The sequence below is a fragment of the Hippoglossus hippoglossus genome, chromosome 7, assembly GCF_009819705.1.
Source record: "Hippoglossus hippoglossus isolate fHipHip1 chromosome 7, fHipHip1.pri, whole genome shotgun sequence".
Lineage (NCBI taxonomy): Eukaryota > Metazoa > Chordata > Actinopteri > Pleuronectiformes > Pleuronectidae > Hippoglossus > Hippoglossus hippoglossus.
The window spans coordinates 13,348,618-13,371,873 of NC_047157.1; the positions used below are offsets into that span (position 1 = coordinate 13,348,618).

At 38.7% G+C, this 23,256-nt stretch overlaps 2 protein-coding genes across 2 annotated transcripts; both read right to left on the reverse strand.

Annotated features, from left to right (window-relative positions):
- Positions 1-1,523: 1,523 nt before the first annotated feature.
- Positions 1,524-16,281, reverse strand: tmem201 (transmembrane protein 201). The gene is made up of 11 exons (XM_034590619.1): positions 16,017-16,281; positions 14,875-14,995; positions 14,567-14,761; positions 14,296-14,475; positions 13,251-13,606; positions 12,965-13,162; positions 7,129-7,349; positions 5,869-5,931; positions 5,473-5,763; positions 5,151-5,279; positions 1,524-4,386 (listed from the first exon to the last, which is right to left on the reverse strand). The coding sequence occupies exons 1-11, from the start codon at positions 16,124-16,126 to the stop codon at positions 4,289-4,291; spliced, it is 1,962 nt and encodes a 653-aa protein (XP_034446510.1). The 5' UTR covers positions 16,127-16,281; the 3' UTR covers positions 1,524-4,288.
- Positions 16,282-18,000: 1,719 nt separating this feature from the next.
- foxl2l (forkhead box L2-like) lies at positions 18,001-19,515 on the reverse strand. Its single transcript, XM_034591175.1, has one exon. It carries the CDS (start codon positions 19,293-19,295, stop codon positions 18,528-18,530), a length of 768 nt encoding a protein of 255 aa, XP_034447066.1. The 5' UTR covers positions 19,296-19,515; the 3' UTR covers positions 18,001-18,527.
- Between the last annotated feature and the right edge of the window lie 3,741 nt (positions 19,516-23,256).

Sequence of the window (23,256 nt, forward strand, 5' to 3'; positions counted from 1 at the left end):
GGTGGGTCATGACCCAAAGTAGAAATTCAATTTGGGATCCAGTTAAACGGCTGTTTTTTGTTTTTTTTTTACGTTGTCGCTGTGAATGTGGAATTAGCATTTAAGACAAACCACTGCTTCATGCCGCAGTACAGCCTCACAAAGCCATTGGCACCAGCAGAGCTACTAATTATGTGTATGCCTGTTATATGATACAATATTATAGAAATTATTTAGTAATTTTCCCTGTAAATATTACATTTTATTTAAAAAAAAGTCTCTCCATTTCCGCCATTGTTAGATCTTGATCTGATCTGATCAAGACTTGTGAAATATGCGGACATCAGAGAGAAGATAACAGAGAAGATGAGACTCATGGTACAAGGTAAAGAGGATCAGCACAGAACCTGACGAGTACGTGAGAATGGAACAGTTAATGAAGTGAGTGAGTCAAAGCCATGGAGCTCAGCATATAAGAAAAGGAAACAAGGAATTAAACACAACTGACCTGCGATGATATAAAGAAGATTTGAAGTTCAGAGTGTGACCGTTTTAACTCAAGTCTGACTAATTAAGGTTTAATGATTAATTTCTCTACACATACAGTACATCAGAGTGCAGGGATATAAAATAACTAAATTTCTGAATGATTGTTTATTTAGTCCTTAAGTACTCGGTCAGTAATGCACATGCTCGATCATGAAACCACGCTTTCATTGCTATGGCAACATATGCAAACTCCCAGAAGGCTTTGGTTTTCAGTTTATAAAACAGCTATCTGACTGAAATGCTAAACAAATGTGTATTCATCAGATTGAATACGCATCTAAAGAGGGGAAGATGCTGCTGAAGGTAAAATGTGCTGATGATGCCAGAAGAGGGCGATATTAGCAAAGCATCCATCTATTTATCACATATCACCAAGGAGAGCAGATTTTTGTACCTGTGAGCTGCAGAAGACAAAAATAACTAGAAATATAACACTTTATTTAAAAAGTATTGGTCCAACTGAAACAAGCCAACGTTGTTTCTTACAATCACACAGACCAAACAGCTCCTGCAGATAAACATTTGCACCGGACATCGTAATAAACCTTCAAACAATTAGTGAAAATATCAACACAGAGAACATTTATTCATACCTCCTGTCAAAGACTGTGAAAGGAACAACCTTGATTTAACAGAACAGTGATGTGATCACAAGATCCACAATGTCTTAATTACACGTTAAATACAACTTTAAAAATAAATACAAATTCAAAAATAAATTTCTGAGAGTGAACCATGAGGTTTGTCTCATTCAGGAGTTAAGCACGACAGAACAGTTACACTTCAACATGTACACCAACTTTCAATGAATGAGCCCCTTCAGAGGAAAAACATAAACCTACACCAGGTTACACATCACGTATAAATGCACAAGTTTGCATCCAGTAAGTTGAAAGGTTGTATTAGCTTTAAAAAACTAAACAAAATATTATTAATTGTAAGGTTGACTAATTGAGTTTGAGTTAACAGTCTTTCAGTAGTAAGTTCTTCTCACAAACTTTTTTGTTTTTTTTAGTTTACATTCGTTTCAGTAATTATTCTTGACTTTAAAACCAGGTGCATGGTTAATCGACAATAAAAAACTCTTAATGAGAAAATAAACACCCAAAACAACAACATACAATGTTTTACATGGGAAACAAGCTCACTGTATCCTGTTTACACACATTTTACAAACGTACAACTTTTTGTAAAACATATGTTTGGCATTGACGCAAACCATAAATCAAATATCTGTGCTCATACATTTGATTTGACGCATTCAAAACACAACACAACCAAGCGCACAAAAAAAACACACTTCAGAAAAACAAATGCAACAATCTACCAGATTTGATGCGTAGAGTTTTAAGAAAAGTCTGCGTACATTTTACAGTCTGTTCACTTTTTTTTTTTTTTTTAAATGGAAAATGTCAAGTAGATGTGAATTTAATATAAATTAAGAAAAATACATTTTGTAAATATTGCACTTGAACATGGGGGTTTTCTCACATTTACAAACTAATGAACATATCAGAGAATCAAATGGTTTGATGAAAGAAGTTTCTGTTCCTGTGACACGTGTTGAGATCTAAATGACCCTGATATCAAAAATCTTGACTGTAAACCATGAAACAAAATAACAGGGTAGAATTAAATACATCGGTGATGGATTCAAATAAAAAACCTGAATAAACATGTGGAGAAACAGTGAATGAAAATGCTTCCACACAGCGGTACTGCAGGATACAACTAAGGAATTAACATCCAGTCATGGTCTGCGGCACCTTACTAAGACACTTCATGTTGGTTTTACCTTTAACTTGTCACCCGCCTGTACATAGAAAGACAATCGCAAACACCACTGCTGTGTAATTCTGACTTTACAAAGTGAAAATATGTACAACTTTTAAAAAATGCAAAACCCACAACACAAATGTAACATGCTGCTGAATGCTCTCCAATGTTTTGGCTGCTGTAGAGTAATAGAACTGTTGTTCATTAGGGAGAAATAATGCACTCATCCCAATCAGTATATTATAAATTCTCTAGATAAAAGCCTTTTGGGCAGGCTTATATTAGAGACATCTCTATTGGGCCTGGTTCCCTCCATAATGCAAACTCTAAACTTCTCCAAAACGTACCAGCTGTCATAATTAAGAGAGTTGACGAAAGCCAAAAATGTTTTCAAGCCATCAATAGATTCAAAAGGGCAATATTTCATTTCATTTCCATAGTTTTCTTGTCACTTCAATCCGACTGATTGAAATCCATCGGCTGACGTCTGTATTTTGGATTAACACCAACAGACAAGTGCCAGGATCTGATGTTTCCTGAACGACCTCCAGGTCTAAAGACATGACTGCAGCAGACCCATATTTAAGCCCTGTACCAATTCACCCCTCAGCTCTACCACTTGGCTCTACCCCTTGGTTTTTGTGTATGGCCGTGAAGGGGTAGTGTTGTCCCACTTCTCTATGGGATGTAGGGGTAGTGGCCATCGAGCCCTCCCACCGTAGTATATTTCCCAAATGTTTTACGAACGGACAAAGCGAATCAACATGGCGACCGCGGCGGGTAAAATGCTCATAAATGTAAGTATGAAATCTTGAAAAATAACCATGAAATTTCTTTAAAAAATTCAGCGGAATATCTTGTTTTAATCTAGTACCAAATTAAAAACGTAATAGTCGCTTTTCATACTGTCAAAACAAGCATGTAAACAGTCTGAGTGAAAGTAACATGCGTTACTCCGTGTCCTGTATATGAAGTTTGAAATGAACTTCCCCGCTCATGTTATAACGTTTTCAGTTTCTATGGACAGGACTAACGTTACATTGAAATAACCATAAAAACGCAGACTGACTATTGATCAATAGATCAATCTTTCCCGTCAGTCCTGCCGTTGTCAAATGAGTCACTATTATAATGTTGGTGGATATTGTTTGTCACTGTAATAACTTTGGTTGGCTGCAGATGACGGAGTGAGTGGTCTTGATTCCTAGGTGAAGATTTTTTAGTATGGGGCTAAATTCATACCAAAACTTAACAAACAAACCATGTTTTACAACTTCCCTACCGTTCAGTGTGGTTTGCAAATACAAAACCCCATTAACAAACTAATGGATTTTGTTTCACACATAGAATCAAGCGACTACTTTCAGTTTTCAAAATAACGTTAACAGAGTAGATACAAAATACATATGAAAATCTGATTATATTTGCACAAATGTATCTCATATAAATAAAACACCCACTTAATTTGAATAGTTAATGAATTTAGAGAAATTTCAACTTAGAAGTCCCACAACTGTAACATGAAGTGAATCCAAGTCGGATATTATCTCCTCTGATAGCGGACACTACTATTTCTTCCATTGGTAGTTTATGAGCTTCATGTTCTTGCAATAAGAAGATTTCAAACTATTTGTACAATTACTATGAAGTACTTTTACTGCGTAGTTTTGGACTGGATTGATTTTGTATAAAATGCAGAAGGCTATTTGTTTCTGAAACAATTTATTAGAAATATGTAGTGTATTTGTTTGTCCGGTGCGTTTTGGATCGGCGAAACAAAATGCATTAGTTTGTTAATGGGGTTGTGTATTGGCAAACCACACAGTGTTTAAAAATACAGCTCGTTTGTTAAGTTTTGGCATGAATTTAGCTCCATATTTTAGCCCTCTCCCTCGTGGCTCTGTTTGGTGAGAGACACTCTTAGGTAGGGGCACTTCATGTCTCGGGGTAGGGCCAATGCAGAGGAAGTGGGGCAGGACATAAATCATCTCCAGTAGTAGTAGATACAAAGGCCGGCGAAGACCAGGTTGGTTGTCAGGCTCACTGTTAACAGCCCCGGGAAGAGAAGACGCTTCAGAAAACCTGGAGAATCATAGAGAAAATACATTTCATCATCATTGTGCATCTAAGTGGCATGAAGGTTCCTTATTTACTGAATATGGTTTACAGTTATGTTACAGGCCTGACAGTGTAATTTAAAACAATTGAAAATACAAATTGAAAATACAAATTGAAAATACAAATTGAAAATACAAATTGAAAATACAAATTGAAAATACAAATTGAAAATAGCGTTTTAAGTCACTAAAAAAAAAAAGATTTTTACAAACACCTTCTAATTTTCCGATGTGTGTCTACATGTAAAATGAGCATTTAGGAAACTATGACATCACAGCTTAATTCTTGAATGCTCACTGTTGCTTTATGTAATGAACATGTGTCCGAAACAACAAAAAACTCACTCAATAAATTCACTTCTCTGTTATTTGACAGATTGTTGATGTAGACTTTAACGCCACCTACTGGCCTGGCATGTTTGTTTGAGCATTTGTATTGGTTTTTGTGTTCTTGTCTGGATGGAGATATTTTGTAAAATAAATGTTGTGTATTAAAAAATATCAGCAGAAGTGCAGACAGGGATCTGATAAAAAAGGCATCAGATAAAGATTTCAACGTACTGTAGTGAGAATTGTTTAAAGATTTGAAAAATGCATAAGTATCCTTTAAATACGTTATTTATTTGAGAAGACCCAGCACTATGATGAGGGGCAGGCATGAAATCAAAACTGAATATGAATTCAACTTTAGATAGACACAGTTTCCTTCGCCCTGTTAGCCCAGCTTACCTTTCGGTGGGGGAGTGCTTTCCGGGTCCTGTGTTGTTGTGCCGACCACACAGGCGGAGGACCCCGACGAGCTGCATATCTCGCTCCTCTCTTCCTCATCAATGACACTGTTGTCTCTCGCACTCAAATCTGCAACCAGGTGAATCATGACATCATGCATCATGTGTACATAAATATGAAATCTTTTCTCTGTCTAAGATTTGAGAATGTTGTATTTTGCCATCTGGTGAGGTGGCAGTATCATAAATGAGACTGCGGCAGTGCCGTTTGCTACAGCCCCTTTACAAACATCTTATAACAGTTGAACATCAGGTGTACTTACCGCTCTGGCTTTGGAAGGGTGATGTGTCAGGTGAAAAGCAGCCACTGTAAAGGGGAGAGGCCGGTCCTACAGTGGAATATAGAGGAGACGTGGGCGGGGGTGAATGCTTAGGTTCTGGCTCCGTTGTGAAAAGCCACATTTTCTGAGTGCAGATGTTGAGGCGAGCAGGGCTGATGAGGGGGCGGCGCTGTCTGGCAGAACAAAGACTGGATGTACATGACCCAGCTATTGAAGGAGTGGGAGATGGACTGGGAGATGATGGGTGGCTCCCAGACTTCAGTGAAAAGTAGTCTGTGGCAAAAGAAAAACAGTAAAAATGTCAATCACAAGGGGATAGGAATTATTTAAAACACAGGGATGAGGAGAAGGTCCAGAAAACACCTGGAGTTTAAATACCTGAAGGCGGGGAGTCTTTATATTGTGAGGCTGGTTTGCTTCCGCTAAACAGGTAACCAGAATCTGAAAATACACAAAATACAATCACACCATTTTAATCACAACCAGTTTGAGTCAGTTGGTCAGAAACAAAAGACCAAATAAAAGTAGGCAACTTCATGATATTTCCATGGTTATAATAAAATAAGTTTTATAATTGACTGATATTTAACTATGGTTCATTTGTTGATTCAGTTGGATGAATTGTAAGAAGAAAAATAAAAAAAACATCTGTTTAGGATTTCTTAAAATATAAAGGTTTAGTTTTCCGATGGCCGTCAACAATACAAAATTCAGTTCACTGTTATAACGAAGTGCTGCTTGTAAAGGAGAGAGAAAAAATGTTGTGCATGGGGCCGTGAGGAGTGAGGTCAGACGAGGCCCGGAGAGATGGGTGGCACCTCCCTCCCACCTGACCAGCCCATCAGCGACACGACCGATAGGCAGGGTGGTCTCAGACCGTCAGCATGGGGACAAGTTTATTTTTCTGTTTTGGGGGAGTGTTAGTTTTGAGCTGCACCCACACCCAGGAGAGGAACAAAACCATCTAGTTTAAAATCTCATTCCTTACATAAATGTAAACGCTAATATTGTGCAATATCATCCAAAATATACCAAATAAAAATAAACTGATATATTGCCAAAATGTAAGCAAAATATTCGTTCACTGTAAATATTGGTATCAGCGTATATGATGCCCAATAGATATGGAATGGCACTAAAGAAATGCCAGAGACACGCGTGACACCATTTTGCCCTCCAGATGTGACAATTATTTAAATTATTTTTATAATTTATGGTGAAAAAATAAAAGATGCACCTCAGCATTTAACATTAATCTCTGCAGCCGAAATGACATACCCTTCAGTCATATTTTTTGGAAACAGTGTTATGACCTAATTAAATGCAGCGAAGCAGAAACTGAATATAATCAATTTTAAATCTCGCTTGTATACAAGGCAGTGCAATGTAAGAAGCAACTTAAAATCTAACTTTTCTGAGCAGCCACTGCAACATGAGGTGTAGACAGAGGTGGGCTGAAAATTCCCATCTGCCCCTGTTGAAGAAATTCACACTACAATTACAAATAACTGAAATTTAACTATATCAATGAAAACGTCATCTTCAGATTATACCAAAAGACAGAGAAAAACTTGGGAGTATTATTTGATTGTCATTTTTCTCTCTTGTCGGTCAAGTCAAAATGAATTTAGTTGTTACCTGTCCGTTTGAATGAGGGGATGGTGCCGAGGCAGAGGGCCCTGCTGAGTCGCCCAGGCAGCGAGGAAGGGGAATCTTTGCACAGGCGGCGACTCTGTTGGCAGCTGAAGAGCTTGGAGAGGTTCGGGGGCGGGGTGGGGATGAAGGCCTCAGCCAGGTCAGGCGCGAGCAGAGGAAGCTGGCTGCTGAAGGGGGGCGCCGCAGAGCTGCCTGCAAGGTATCTGCAACACAAGAGCAATGCAACGGTCTACTACCAGATATCAAAATCATCAATGAAAGCTTTCAAAACCATAGCATATCATTTAGTTGGTGTAAACATCCATGGGGAACATTAGGGATTTTCAGTTTAAGATCGTGTTAATCAGTTTTCGTTCCACTATCGTACTATTGTCAAAGTACGATATTAATAGAGTAGAGAACAAGTGTCTAAAATCGAGTCAGTGCAGCTACTTTCTACCACACAGCTCTAATATCCATTTAATCTGGGCACTTAACTGACGGCAGCAGTGTACGGCGAGGCTGTCGCTAAAATGCTGCCGCAGCTGTCTGACAACACACAGCAGGTGAAAGTGCCAAGAGAACAAGAGGTACATGAGAAACGCTGCTCAGCAACACGGCTCACACTTTCACAACACCACATGGTCCGTGGCCAATACATGTTTTGTGTCAAAGTAGTTATTTATTTTTATACTTGTAGTTGTTTTTAGTGGCACTCAAGCTACAAAATAATATCCAACTGTCATGGCCAACATTAAGCTGATATTTTCCTTTCAAACCAGACAGAAAAAACACACAAAGTGGATACTGTGTTTAAGTTGAACAAAAAAAAAAAAAAGCAGAAGACATATCCAGTCATCACGTATTTATTACTTTCCATATACAGCAAGCATTAAAATTTGATACAAGCAAGACACCCCACTTCAACATGTAAGCAGCCAAAACATTGTTTCATTTGGGTATGTTGCAGGAAGCCTTTCCACATGGATGGAGCTTCATTTCCATGGATGCAATAGAATGTATACATACATGCATAGTAAATAATCTAACTGACATATCTATATTCATTAGCTTATTTGTACTAAAGGTTGGAGTTGCAAGTTATTGCTTTAAGGTAGAGTAAGCGATTATGGTGCGACACACTTTGTCACCTTCAGTTAATGTAGCATGTACAAAGCCACACAACCCAATTACAGTCAATCAGCAACATGGGGCGTTCATGCTCATGCACAGGACAAAGGAGAGAAGAGAAGATGGGAGATGGGGGGGAGAGAGTATTGCTCTGTTCAATGTCTGTAACGTTTGCTTCCTAATTAGCTTACCTACAAACCTACACTCGACTCTTCTGTCAATGCAGTTTCGTTAAACCAATACGAACAACAAACTTGTAGCATGTCGACTTTCTCGCCTATATCGCAGTCCGGATTCCGCCATTTTGTTGTTGCCATAGCAATTCGTAACCATGAATTTGGGGGTGGTGCTCCTGAAAGAGGACTAAAAGGGGGTTGGGTGTACTCTGAACAATTGCTTACTCTACCTTTAATTGTCTTGAAAAGTACCAAAACTTGGCATATCAATATTTTAGTGTTTCTGCAACACACACAAATTTAAACACTTCGGTAAAACTTAACCATGATCACAGTTCAGCTACATACTGGATCTCTAGACCAATACAGGACGGTTAAAAAAGACATTCATGGTTTACATCAGTAAAAAGGTAGTTTTATCGCCATCATATATGTTCATGGCGATATTGAAATTGAATACCATAAAAGCTACAACGTAGTGCTTCCAGTGCTAAATGCTTAGTGTGGGGTTACAGTCATTTCCTCAGGTAGATACAGAAACTCTTAAAAAATAGCCACAAACTTTGGCTACATATGTTATAAATACATAGTGGCTTGAAAAGAGCTTTTTGAAATTACTTTTATTTATGTCTTAAAATACGGTCAGATCTTCATCCAAGTCATTCAAAAGGTAAAGTAGGATGAAGGGAGAAACATTTGCTGCCACTGGGCCTGGACAGCTTGAGACCATCAAGGGGAAAAATCAATTCCCCAGTTTATCAAGGGGCCTTCTGAATTGAACCAGTCAAAGCCCAGACATCACCCCATTAGATATTATGTGAAGTGATCAAGAGAGTGATTCACACCAGACATGATCCTACTAATCTGGCTGAGCTGAAGCAGTTCTGCAGAAAATGAATCCTGAACGTTGTATAGGTCTGATCTGCAGCAGCAGAAAGTGAGACTAGCTTCACCTATGTTTGTGTTTACTTCTGACTTGGATGAAGATCAAATCACATTTAATGATCACTTAATCCAAAAAAACGAATAATGCCTCAGGGTTCACGCACTTACTCTCATTCTTGTATCATGGTATAACAAACATGGACACTAGAGATTTTAAGTGAGCTTGTACAACACAGCATCGAAACATTGGCAAAGATTACACATTTTAAAAAATTGTATCTTACACGAACAGCAAAAATATACCAATATTTAACGTATGAGAAGACACACACCACCAGGTGCAGACCATTGAGCTTTCTACTGTCAGTATTCAGTCCATTAAAACTTAGAGACATCACAACTCCTCTACAGTTCACCATGCTTCGTTCATATACTTTCAGCTATCTTGCCGAGATTAGGTTAGAAATGCATGTGTTTTGATTTAGATGATAATCTTTGTCAAGATGCAAATATACATGATACATTAATGAACAATTTAAAAAGAAGAGACTCTAGGTCAATATTTGTTTTTCCCTCAAGCAACCAAACGAAGAGCAGGTGCAATTTCAGTCACATTCTTATTCTTTGGGTAACTTCAGTCCTAAATTTTACCAAATCAATACGATCCTCGTAACCTACAACTGCATCTATAGTGTCTTAAATTAGGCAATACTTCACTATTTAAAGCTTCAAGGCTACAGTACCAGTGGCACTAGTTTGAGAACATAGGTTCATCTACAACACAAACACAACATGCAATTTAACCCATACAATAGCCATCAAATTCAATCTATGTTCACGCTCTACAGCTATTAGTTTGTAATACTTATTCACAGTACTGGTAAATAAATATCCTGCTACACTCAGTACATTCCAACACAAATAAAAATAGGTTAATGGAAATACATTGGCAAGGTTAAATGTTAACACATGCAACTCAATCAGTGTTAATGGAAGGGATCAAGTGAAGTGACATGCAGGTGCTACTGAAACTTAGAATTTTTAGCTGCTAGTGGTAAAGCAGCATTTAGCAGATTATTCAAGTAGAATAAAAGATGACGGCCCAACTTCTCACTTGTGCAACTCTTTCTAATGCTGTTGAGTTTCTTACATAAATACAACAATTAAGATAAAACAATACTTCACACAAGTCACACAAAAAACGTTGAACACCAAGGACGCACTGTGACGGCTGCGTGGCTACGTCGCTGATCTGCTGCATCTCACATGCATCTATTGTTCATAAAGGGAACGTGTCTGCTGATTAGCTGCTACGTGAGGTTTCGGATAGAACTACTGTATTTCCTTGAATAAAGGGAGGCCTAAGTACTCAACTTAATGCTAGGACTCTATAGTTTGAATATGCTGTGACTTAAAAACAGGTACAGGAAGTATTTTTTACTGATGCATCGCGATGCGGACGACTGTGCATCGATGCGGACACAGAACATAATTGATAAGTTTTTCACTATGTAAATTTTTTGGCGATGTCCCGCCACTGCATAACTTTAATCACCGCTGGTTCAGGACAGCCGCACATTAAAAAGGTCCGGTCGTCTTTTACCATTTCAGAGTCTCCTGTCTTAGTGTCATCCCTCCACTGACCTGCGCTCAATTTAGACTTGAGCGCAACGCTAATCACAATTTATTAGGACCTAAACAGTACTGACGTTTACTTTGTTTTTGTTGACTCACTTTAGAGTTTATAAGACACGTCTATAAAAACATGTGCATGTGTAGTTCACCTGCTACACACAACACGCAGAGTCAGGACATCCGTGTTTAAGTGACCGGAAAGATGATTCATGATCCGATCAGGTCCCAATAACTTGTGATGTGTGTTGGTGAAGGCGCAGGTAACGTGAGGTGACGTAATGTGGAGGGAGGACAAAGGACGGCACAGTCTATACTCTGTCTCTGACTCCCTGTTCTTATTTAAAATGGGTACACTCATGGAAAAAGGCATATATTAAAAGATTGATTCCTCCTTTTTATGAATTGATATCGGATGGATCATTAAAATGAAGATCGATTTGAGTCAGATAATACATTTTTAAACCCAGCTCTACGTGGTTTGCGGAGAAAATAGATGAGACCAGACTCTCTAAACACGTCTCATGTGGGCAGTGTGGCTGCTCTAACATAACATCTGTACCGAAATGAGAAATTAGACTTTCAGTGCTGCTCACGCAACCAGTGCAGCCCACTCTTTACTCTCATAGCACTAGCTTACTGTTTTGCATGACACTTGGAAAGTTTCCTGTCAATGACCATATACAGTTGCAGAGCCGAGCTCTTCATACATTTTTGCATCTTCAAGAACTGATAGAAAAAGGCTGTCAGAAACTACTGCTGGCATGATAACCCCAAGCAAATGCCAAGACAAGTCAAGCACCTGCCTGGTCATCATCTAGGGGCACCGTTTTTACACAACAGCTTTTGGCACAGCAGAGAGAAACAAAAACACCACAGTTATGTCGGATTTGAGTGTCTAGGGACAGAGGGTGTTTTATACATGATTATAGTTCCTCTGAGGCAAATTTGTGATATTGGGCTATGTAAATAAAACTAACCTGAATGTAAGTGCTGTATACAAAACAAAAATGCTATGCTGGCATTAATGGCTTACAGGTTACAAGGTGATCCATCATTTCAAAGCGGGGAAAAGATGGCACCTAATAACAGGACAGAGATCAGCAGCAATCAGCAAAACATTTGAACTATTACAGTGGTTCAACAACATTGATGAACTAGTCACTGCTTTTCTCAAGCAACATTTTTTCGAATGATCTCAAGTGGCACTCAAACCAGGTTTTGGATTACCATGTGTTAACATTCCTCATCGCTACAGAAAAAAATGCAGTGGCAGCCACTTCACATAACCACACATCCACTTAAATATTCCGGCTCTGCCTTGAGAACTGATCTGTTCCTTCATCACTAATGATGCATGTCTGCCATAAATAAGTGACGGTTTTAGGAGTAGTAGTGATTAACACAAGGCCATTCTTTTTTCAGAATTTGTAGATGTGAAGCAAGAAAGGAGGTAAGTGATTATTCAAATATCAAACCTTGAGTATGACCTGCAGGGTCATCACAAATAAATTAGTATTTCATGCAACGAGCTGAAGCTTAAGTTAGTGAACCATTTTCAACCCACAGCTACACTAGATCAAAATGCTTTTTAACCTTATAATAATTTAGTCAGGTACTTGAATGCTAAACTCCTTCCCTACCGCTTTTTAAAATTACATATTTAAATGCATTTATTTCTTTCCTCTCTGAAAGTCAGTCCATCTCAAATTTGTTGTAGTTCATAAGAAATTTGAAATGCACATAATTAGATGAATACATTAAATGTGCGGCACAATTTCCCCTTAAAACACATTTTCGAGTGTACTTTGTGGTGCATGTCTGCTTAAAGAGGAGGTTTTGATGTCATTAAGCAAGTAATACCATTCATATTTTCCAATCATGGACCACACACACATGGTCCTATGTATTGAGTTTGTCATTCACTAGTGAAAACAAATGTCTCCCAGAAAGAGGAAGATTTACCCAATCCCATGTTTCAAACAAAATTTGAAGATTACTGCTGAGATTCTGACCTTCGATATTTGCCTCTTCGTAGACCCTGTTTGCGAGTTGCCACTGCAGCAGCAAAGCTGACAAGGCAACAGACAGAGATGATACAGTGCTTTGCCATGTCCATCCAGCTCGAGGCACCAGACAAGTAGCTCTCAGCCAGGTAGACGCACAGGAGGAGGAACCACAGGACAGAGGCCACAGCATCGATTCTCCTCAGCCTAAAAATACAGATACACATGAACTTGCAGAGTTGTTACTGAACATCTCTGGGATGCAAAGGCAAAGAAAGAGGTGGCGACTGCTTACCTTGCAGGTCCTCCTAAGAAGATAGACGTGAGGCAAGTCAATAGGCCAGCAGAGACCACAGCCAGCTGGTTGTCCCTTCCATGTTGCCACACCAGCTTGGCATCTTCTATGGTAGTGTTTGGGATCAGCTCCAGGAGACCCTGCCAAACAGTTGTGTCTCCACTGCTCTCATTTTTGGTGGTGGGTTCATTTACGGGTTTTGGAGTGACAACACCACTTAATGTCTGTGGGGCACTAGGTGAAAGAAGCTGGTCTGGAAATTCACAGAAAGATGTGGCAACTAGGAAAGCACAGAGCAGGAAGGCAAGAGCCCGTAACAGTGTGACTCCCATGGGAGAAGACGGGGGATAGGAGGTCTGTAGGAGAGAGAACAGGTTTTCAGTAAATCCAGACAGTTTCACAACAAATGGAAATCAATGTTAGACTATTTTTACATATTATAATAACAAGCAACAATATACAGTGGAGGGTTATGCTGATTTATGTTCAACCTCAATAAAGGCTACAAGCAAGTGTGAAAGCCATTCAAACTAATTCATATCAGAATTGAGTTAAACAGAGTGAATGCTTATGAATGTTCACAGCAAAGTGATGTTATAAGACAGACTAACATGTCTATACTATACATCCTGTTGTGCTACACATAACATTCTAGTGCAGCTCATTGCATACACCATTATCAAGTCTGCACATTACACATCAATTACATCTGCTTAAGATTGCCCCCCCCATGTGATGTTCTCAAATAATTGTATTAATCCGATGCTCATGCTCATAGTTTAAGGAGCAAAAAAACATTTGTTCTAATTGATAATTAAGGAGTCCACCTTTGGAGTCATTAGGACGTTTATGAGATGCTGACATTTATGCTTAAGAATAATTTGTTAGATCTCTCAAGCAGACTATTCTATTTTGTATGCACAAAAAACAATCTAAATGGGGATTCCTAATTATCAATTAGAACAAATAATTACCAAATAATTATCAAATACAAAAAGTCACCACTTGTCAAGTGTGTGGAGTTTTGAATCAGGGGTGCACGGACCTTTTCAAAGCTCTTGACGGTGTCTCGGGAGTGTCGAAGCTGATGGTTCAGGAGCACTGTACGTAGCTGGCGGTTTTGATATTTAATGTAGTACTCCACTGCAGTCTGACATGGCCGGCATAACTTATAGGTCTGTTCCAGGTGGTGCTTGTAGGCTTCAATTTCTTCATCATAGTTTTCCTACAATCAAAACAAAAAAATTATAAATATACTGTTTACTGTTTTAACAATTCATGGTGCATTAAAGTCAACAGAAAATAATAGTACATACATCATCCCTCGGGATAAATGACGCCAACTGCTTGATCTTTAAAGACTGGTTGTTATTGCACTTCTTGCACAACAGCATCTGACAGTTGACAAACTGCTGTGTCTTGAGTGTCTCAGATGAGTGAATGCTTCCAGATACTGCATAGTTTAGATCTGCCTTGTGCTGAGCTGGGATGGATTTGTTGTAATCTCCATTCTGAAAACAAGACGGATCAAAACAAAAAGTAGTATAAAAACAGTGAACACACAAATCCACATTTCCCAATCGTCAATTATATAATTGCCAGGTGTTGTACTTTTCTGACTTACCTCCTGGAAGCCATTGTACTGGTCACAGCTGGGACAGTCCCAGCAGTTTTTGTTCCCATAGGGCACCACTGTGTTCTCATTACAGAACCAGCAGTTCACACTTGCATGGGTCGGCTTCTTTCTGCAAAGAACAGGTGGAGTTTTTACATGATGGAATATGAACTGTTGATGCCTTTCTGAGGTCTAAATATTTTCCCACAGTAAAGACCACATTTTAGCTGCACCTTGTTTAACATTCTGCAGCTAGAATCTTAACCAGATCCAGGAAAGAGAACATATCACATCAGTACCAGCATCACTTTACTGGTTGCCACTGTTTTTTTTTTAGCCAAAATTGGTCTGGTACCATCTAAACTTTTAAATTGTCTATCAAATGATGTTCCTATCTGCTCACTGGGGTCACTTAGTGCAGGTTTGCAACATGCAAGACTAAAATACAATAAATAATAGAGAACTTCCACTTCATATTAGAAATGGATCCTCTGTCGACACTTTTAACTACTTCAACCATGTGTTTTCTTTGACTGTAATCTTAAAGTTGCTTTACATATTTTTTTTTTTACATTTTAGTGTTTCAACAAATGCTACTGTCTTTATATGTTTATATTTTAAAGCTTCTGTTCTGCCTTATGAAATGTATTATAAAATGTATCATTACACAAAAGAATAACTTTTCGCACTTTAAAAGTTGGGTAACTGGTTGCTGTCTGAAATCATTTCAGTCTGTTTGGTGTTCCTTGACGTGCTTAAATTATTTGTGTTATATTGATCATATGTCGAGTAAAAACAATCACATTATTTTATAAAAAAAATAAAATATGCACACGCTTATATCCAAATACCAGCAACGAGAAGGTTTAAGCATGAAAATCATGTTAACGGTTCTCCATCTTACAGCCGGTCTCACAATACTAGGCTGTGTTAGATAGCACGACAGCTAGCAAAGTTAGCGTCTGGGCTAGCGTGGATGGAAACACCACTCGCGCTGGTTCAGGAGCAATATTCTCACACCACCTGCTGCCAACACCATGTCACAAGCGTCTCCATTGTTTACCAACCGAGCGCGGTTTGCTAACTCTGACGTTAGCTTGGAGCTAGCTGAATACAAACGCGGTGGTGGCTCAGTCTTCAAGTTAATTTACCTGGTAGCGATTTTATATATCAGCGCTCCACCGGCGGCAAACGCCGTAACTCCAACTCCTCCGTACATCAACTCGGGATATTCCAGCATTATTTGGCTGAACGCCTCCATTTCGTGGTGAAATTATCCGTCAACAAAATAAGAAAACATGAGAAATGTTTAGTGTTAACACGGCGGCAGAGAGCACGCGGCAAACTCTCGGTTTATAGAACACGCCCCGGAGCGGAAACGGAACCGCGTAACCGGCAGGACGCGTTCCAATATGTTTTTATAAAAAAAATCATTGTCGACTTACCCGTCACTAAAAACAATTTAAGATCAAGCTAACACTTAAAAGTACACATTTGGACTTGGTTAGACAGGGTTGTAGTGATCTTGTGTAGTTCTCTTTACTCAAATTGAGCTTAATCCTATACTTGACAGAGTTCTGAGTGTAGTAGTCAGGGGACATGGCATTGTTGGAATGAGACAGGAAGCGCTGTTTCCCGTTTGCTCCCACGGTCAAATGCTGCATTCAGGGAGAATTGACAAAATGGGAAAAAGGGAAATTTACAACAGAAATTACGAGTTGGGAGTGTTCGCTGATTTACAAAACAGCAGACTGTGAATGGTTTCCACAGATTGAGCAAAATAGACCTTTTCATGGCAGCTACTTTGACATGAAAGGGTAGGTAAACACAGGTTTTCAGAATCAATAGTGAATATTATTGTTGAAGTAGGTGAGAGCGGTGGTGTATTTGCAGCCATTCTGCCAACAGTTTGTTCACATGTCCAATTACCTTTACACTATGAGGGAGATAACGTCACTGTCAGAAATGGCTGATATCACCTGCTCTGAATAACAATTCAGGGGCTGAGGTGAACTTTTTTTCTCTCTCTCTCTGGTGCTCGAAGTTTTAACGGTGTAACTTGAACTCGCAAAACCCTGATACTGCACTTTATGAATAGTTGATAACTATTTCAATTATAGTACCATGTGCACAATAACAAGAAATATTCATACATGTAAACTTCCTACATTCTAAATATGGCTTAGGTAAAATTGCACAGGTAGTCGTTGTAAAATATAAATATATATGTCCTCATAATGCATTATGGACCATTTAGACCTATACTGGATTATTTATAATTCCTTAATGTGTAAGCATTTGGAAATGATGGAGCTAATTTATCTAATTTTATACACTGTACAGCTTCAGTTATGAATATGTAATTATTTGCATTAAAGAAATCTGAATTCCCTCATGTGCACAAAAATCGAAATCATGTCTGTCTTACATTATTTTGGCTACTTTTAGATGAAGAGTAGGAGTTTTTATCATTATGATACATGATGTATAATTGGAAACAAGCAGGTCACATGGACCAGAATGAAAACATGAGCCTCAAAAAACCACTTCAATAAAAGCAAGTACAGTTGTGCAAAAAGTAAATCCCCCAGAAAAAAACTGCTGGAAAGAATGACACGAGAAGAATGGCAGAACATCTATGGTATCAATGAGGATCACCTCAAAAATAATGCAGAACACACAAATAACAATATCATTATAATATTAACTTTTACCCCAATGAACTTAAAACTGACACTTCCAGCTTCACTACAGTAAGAGACTTTTAGTACTTATTTTATGTTATAGTTAGTCATTAGACAGCAATGGAACTGAAGGGTGTACTGGGTTTGTTGCTGTTGGGTTTAAAAAGGTATATTTATGTAAATTCAACAGCAAATACATTACCCTTGGGATCAATAATGTATCCATCTATGGTTTTATCTATCTATCTAAAAGTAAAACAATTTATCTGCAAGTGTAGTTGAATATGAAAATTAAGTAGGAAATGTAAATACTTGTAAACTACAGCTAAATGTGCATTACATCTCACCCCTGCACCTTGCTTTATAGCTACCAATATTACAGTTAATTCATAATAATAACAATATAAAAAAATCAAACAATATAAAACAACATCAAACAATGAGACAATAAAATGCAAAAATAACATTTTATTTATCAAACATGAGATATCTTATATCAAGTAAACATTCTCAATTAAATGAAAACTGATCAGTGCTTCACTGTCACCTTGTGTTGCATGTAGCAGGTCAGATCATTTGGATAAAGGCAGAGAAAAGAAATAAATAACATAGTTAAACTTGTGTAGGCCTATTATAAAATAAAATTAAAAAACAGTAATAAAAAAAACATTTACTTGGTTGCAAAATAAGGGATAAACTGAGCCTCAGACGCAAAGAAACTGTCTTCTGCAGTTCACACTTGATCTGTGCCATTTCTAAAGCAAAACACTGAACTTTGACAGTAGTTCTTGATAAGTGAATAAAGTTTAGAGAAGTTATCAAAAATCGTATGAAACAGTTCCACGCAGTCAACAGATTTAGCCTACACCTTTTCAAAGTAACAGTTAAAGTGGAACCTGACAGCTGAAGTGAAATAGTGAAACAGATGAACTCAGAGTCTGTGAACTGGCTGTCAAATAATCCCACCAGAATAAAACTCTAGTGGTCAAACGAGAGGGAGAGCTGCGGCTCCGCTTGTCTCGAATAGGAGGGGAACTGCTGGTAGTTGCACCCCACGGACACGGTGCCTCCGTCGGGGCTCATCGGCTGCGTGACTCCGCCGTAGGGGCAGCCGTTGTGGGGCACCAGCACGGCGGGCAGGTGGCAGCGGTAGGCCCCGTAGGGAGGGTGCTGGAAATGCGGGGGAGGGCAGTACGAGCTCACCGGGGACAAGCAGCGGGTGTGACCGGTGATGACCTGGGACGCGCCGGGCGGGGGCTGACGCACACCCCAGGAGCTGCTCACGTAGGGCGGCAGGTAGAGCGGCTCCGGGTACTCCAGGTAAGGCACGCTGGGGGGTCTGTAGGGTCTCCTCACCCTCCTCCGCCGCCGGTAGTTGCCCCTCTCGAACATCTCGTGGAAGGCCGGGTCCAGAATCCAGTAGTTGCCCTTCCTGTCCCCGCCGCTCTCCCGGCGGACTTTAACGAAGCACTCGTTCAGAGACAGATTGTGCCTAATGCTGTTCTGCCAGCCTTTCTTGTTCTTCTCGTAGAAAGGGAACTTGGAGATGATGAAGCTGTAGATGCCGCTCAGGGTCTGTCTCTTATCCGGGCTGTCCTTAATGGCCATGGCGATGAGAGCCACGTATGAGTAGGGCGGCTTCTCCGGCGTGACGGGCTCACCTCTGGGCTCCGTGGCGGGCGAGCTGGCGCTGATGTCCAGCAGCTGCGCTCCTCGGTCGGCGGGGGATGTCTCCGCTGCGTCCATGGCTCGGAGCCTCGGGTGTCCGGTTCTCGTGCGTCCGGTCTGGGTCGGGAGCTGCAGTCAGAGCCGCGATATGATCATGTCCGCAGGTGCACAAGCACACACTTGCACACACTCACACACACACACACACACACACACACACACACCGACTCACACACTCCTCCCACAGGTACACGACTGTGTGGTTATCGGTGTCTTTCATCTCGCCGGGTTTCTCGCGCTGTTCAGGGCTGCGTGTTGGACGCGCCGTGCAGCTGCAGGTTCAAACAAGGTGTTATGTTTGAACCTTATTTTATTTAGACTACTTATTTAGAAAATCTTCCCAATATTCCCACTTTGGAGCCGGACCATCAAAGACTGACCTTCCTCTGTACGTGGTGTTTGATATGTGGTGTTCGTCATTTCATCATCTGTCTGTTCCCAGGGGTGCACACTGCAGTTTCTTAACATGTGTAAAACCAAAAAACATTATCCTAGCAGTCATTCCATTTACATTGTAGAATGATGCATATATAAGGGATTGTTTGACTTTTAAATTGTTGATTTCCCCCCCCCCACCTTAAGAATGAGAAAAAAAAACTTATTTTATATTCTTAAAAATAAATAAAATAAAGTTATTTTTAAGTGTACATATAGGCGTTAAGAAAATGCATCCTCACGGAACAGCATTAATTATCTTTTTTAATCTATAACATTATAGGCCTACTGAAATATTTGCTTTTAATTCTGCTCTTGCATGACTTATAAGGAGTTAAAACACTTTTTAAAAATTAGATTGAAGCATGATGAAATTAACATACCCCGTGATATGTTTGCAAGCAGATGTTTAGGTTGTTTTCAATGAGATGCTTGTCATTGATCATAAACTTCAAAACAATTAATGCACAGACACAAAATGTCATGAATGGATTTGTTTATTAACGTATTTATGCAGTGTTATGCACCGTTTCAGCTCAGAGGCGTATTTCCAGTATTTGTAGGTATCGTGGTCCAGCGTACTTCCCGTTAAAAAAAAAATAATGTTATTGTAAAGCGACCATATTGGATTATTTTTTGTTCCCCTCTGAACAAAGAAGCCATGAAAGTTGTGCAACCTGTTTTCTCACCTGCAGTGACTTTTTTTTTTCCATTGTGCTATGATCTTTAAGAAGTGTTACCACTTATGTTTACTACATTGGAGCAAAGGCTTCAAGAGAAAACCTATTCAAATGATGAAATCTGTCTTATAAACAGATACGTTTATATGCAGGTGTAAGATGAAAGCGCCTTTAATGAGATGTGTTTCCTTTATGGTGAACTTTAAAAGAATGAGTGCTCAGCCACAAAAATCGGATGCATTCATAAAACTGTAGGAGCTTTTATTTGTATTTATTACAAAGCTGTATGCACTGTGTCAGCTGAGAGGCACGTGATAGTTGGGTATTTCCAGGATTCGCAGGTATCAGGGCTCAGCATACCTCCCACATATACAGCGAGGCATGAACAGCAGGGCTGTCTGTCCGCTGGAGGATTGGCAGATAATGATCACCTGCTCTCACCAGACAGTCTGTCTGTCTCCCCTCAACTGATATGGAAACACAGATCTCCAAAAGAGTCATCATCTAGTGGAAAAGCAAAGGTACGTCTTTGGCAAGGATTAGAGGGAATCTTAGATTGGCCATTGTTATCACTGGATAGGTATTTAATTTGAGTTCCTCTGCTTTTTAAAACAATAAATATGTGTAAGGCAGTTATTCAGATCTGAGGATATTGCCTTTATCATTATATTCTGAATAAAGCTCAGAATAAGGAGACCAAGGCCCTAATGGCCTCTGTCCCTATAGTTCATATGGCGAACCCTTAGTCATACCATCAGAAATATATACAACTCCACGATCTCATGGTTTCATTGACAATAAATGAATCATGTTTCCAGAATAAATGTGTAAAAATAATGCACACAATAACATTTGCTGTTTTCAGTTGTCAAAGATTTTTCTCATCAAACCTGTTTCCCTCAAATTACATTTTAATGCTTTTATATAATTTTTCAATTAATCAATAAATTCCATTAACTAATTTAACTGAGTTACATTCAGCAGAGCTACACAGTGAAGGGCTAGAATAAGTGAATATGAAGTATAATGCACAAGCTGCACAAAAACATCCCACTTTTGACAGAAAATATAATGATCTTTAATTCTTGAACATCAAGGCTCAGGTGGTCAACATAAGCCGGTATAAAAACTGAAAGGAAGGAAAGTTCCAGGAAAAACTGTAAACACTGTCCTGTTTTCTATCACAGAGAAAGCTAGATTTACCTCCTGATGTCATTTGAGCGAAGTGAGGCGCCAGGCTAAACACAATCTGTGTAGTTTGAGCTATCTGAGACTGATGAAGAATGCGGCAAAACTGCCAAAAACAAAGAACGTGAACGCTGGAATTAGACTTCAAGAGATGAAATGAGAAGTTAAAGCTCTCGAATGTCCTCAAGTGGCTCTCAAGTCTCACCCAGAAAAAAAGAAGAAAAACATTTCAAGATCATGTTTTCAAATGATACGTAGCCTCCAAATTAAAAGGTGTTTGGTTATTCTTTTCTGGCTATAAAATGACAATGGTGGGATATTTTCAGACAAGTTGTATGACAAGTTGAACATACTGAAACGTCAAGTGCTTAAAGGTCTTTTTTTTTTATTTGAACATGTTAATACAGAGTACGACAATGAAGCAGCATCGTCAGGAAAGTAACTAAATGAAAATAATTTAATTCATGTTTTTTATCATTCACATCTGTAAATCTTTGCAGCTTTATTGCTGTGAAAAGGCCTCGTCTCAAAAGAGGAAATGCAGAGTTACAGCTCTCGAATGTCAAGTGGCTCTCAAGTCTCACCCAGAAAAAAAGAAGAAAAACATTTCAAGACCATGTTTTCAAATGACACACAGCCTTCACATAGAAAGATGTTTACTTATTATGTACTGGCTATAAAATGACATTGGTTGGATGCGTTCAGAACTCAGTCGCTTGCACATACACCCGTCAAGTGCTTAAAGGTCTTTTGTTTTTCTTTTCAACACAGTGCAATCATTTTCTGAATGCTCTGCAGTATTTTCTTGCTCAGACTTGTGTTTGTTCTTGATGTTCTCTGGTTTAAACAGACATGACAAAGTTATTAAATATGGGGGCTGTTTATTGCAAAAGTATCTGCTCTGTTATTGTGTGTTAACATGTTCAAATCAACATGTAATTATTGAAATTATGTGTAAAATAATGCCATGATGATAAATATTGAACCAAATGTTATTTGTAGTTAACTATAAAATGTGTTATAAGTGTTCAATTTTTCCTGTTAATCTGATAATGATTCTGTTTGTTATTTTTTATTGCATGAATGGGAAATGTGTTACTTCAACTGTATTATTACACAATTGAATTCAGGTAGTTATTCCTGATCATTTTTGATTAGATTTTTAATATTTGATTATGTATTTTATATTTACTGTTATTTATTTTTATTAGCTTTCTCTGATGTTAAATGTCTTTGAGCATTATTAAAACCCCTATGTGAGAAAAATGTATAAATATTATAATGAGATGTGCACAGTGACACATCATTTTGTTAACTGAGATTAAATGTACCTTCTATAGATGTTTTAAAAAAAGCAGTTTCTGCTGTTTCCTGGCAGAGATGGGAAGTTACAGTTACAATTTATTTGGTTCCAGTATTTTATTTGAATATTGCATTTAGTTTATGACTCTTTTTACTTTCAGAGGTAAATATTTTACCTGTTCTGTTTACATTTATCTATAAACATATGGTATGTAATATCAATGTACACCATCATACGTCGTAGTAATATCACTCTTACCTGAGGGAAGCAACAATTTAACAATCAGATGTGGGACATTCTTTAAATGTGTAAGCCTAAGTTCAGTTTGCTGCTAATACATCTCTGTCAGTATTTTTTACATTTTATTATTGCA